At 64.1% G+C, this 849-nt stretch overlaps 1 protein-coding gene across 1 annotated transcript in view; it reads right to left on the bottom strand.

The window, feature by feature from the left end:
- Positions 1–844, bottom strand: part of Paqr6 (progestin and adipoQ receptor family member 6) — a gene marked incomplete at its 5' end in the record, with an annotated part of 1645 nt that extends 801 nt beyond the window's left edge. Inside the window, 3 exons of the mRNA XM_010643981.1 lie at positions 1–129; positions 191–287; positions 711–844. Of these exons, the coding sequence (XP_010642283.1) occupies positions 1–129; positions 191–287; positions 711–844 (360 nt within the window). The remainder of the gene's footprint in view (positions 130–190; positions 288–710) is intronic.
- Positions 845–849: the final 5 nt, after the last annotated feature.

Raw genomic sequence — 849 nt, 5'->3', positions numbered from 1 at the left:
CCCCAGCCGCTCAGGCAGGCGGGAGGCGAAGAGGAAGCCAGTGAGCAGCGCGCACAGGAGGTGGTAGGTGTGGCTGGAGCTCAGCGCCTCCTGCCCGCAGCTGTGGGTCCTGCCCCAGCACAGCCCGAGCTGGCGAAGGAACGGCAGTCCGGGGCCCGGGCCTGGGCCCTGGGGCCTCCGACGCTCTTACCCGGTAAAAGAGTGGTAGGTTGTCGAACAGGAAGGGGTAGGCGAAGGCAGCTGTGCGCAGGACCTTACTGAGCCCAGGACTTTCTAGCTCGGGGAACCTGGGGTGCAAGAGGGACGGGCTGGTCACCGTTGCTGGCCTGGCCAGGGGTAAGCAGGGCAATGGGGCCTCGGGCCAGAATGGGTGAAGTGAAGGTTATGGGCCAAGAAAGCCGTTAGGTCCCATGAACCTCCCTGTTAGTGGCTGAGAGTTAAAGGAGCGAGCAGCCCGACTGTGGCATGGTGGAGCAGGCCCATGGTCCCAGCATTTGGCAGGCTGAGGCAGGAGGGTCTCCAGTTCAAACCCAGAGTGGGCAGTTTACAGACTTAGCGAGACTCTGTCCCAGAGTCAAACAGTGCAAAGGCCTGGGTTTAATTCCCAGTTGCAAAGAAAAGGGGGTGTGTGGGGAAGGTGCTGGCCCACAGGGCCTGACTGAGGAAGCCCGGAGTAAGGCGGCAGGCGGAGCCCCGCAATGAGAACCCACCGGGAGTAGCAGGAGAGGCTGGTGCACAAGAAGGAGTTGAGCGCGGCGGCAGGCACGAAGAGCCGGTGCAGGCGGCCGTGCAGCCAGGATGCCGGCATGGAGTAGGAGGCGTAGGGGAAGGCGCAGCCTGCGGGAGGCC

Source organism: Fukomys damarensis, unplaced genomic scaffold, assembly GCF_012274545.1.
Source record: "Fukomys damarensis isolate Sample0158 unplaced genomic scaffold, DMR_v1.0_HiC HiC_scaffold_33, whole genome shotgun sequence".
Taxonomy (NCBI): Eukaryota; Metazoa; Chordata; class Mammalia; order Rodentia; family Bathyergidae; genus Fukomys; species Fukomys damarensis.
This window is presented reverse-complemented; position numbering and strand designations above follow the sequence as displayed.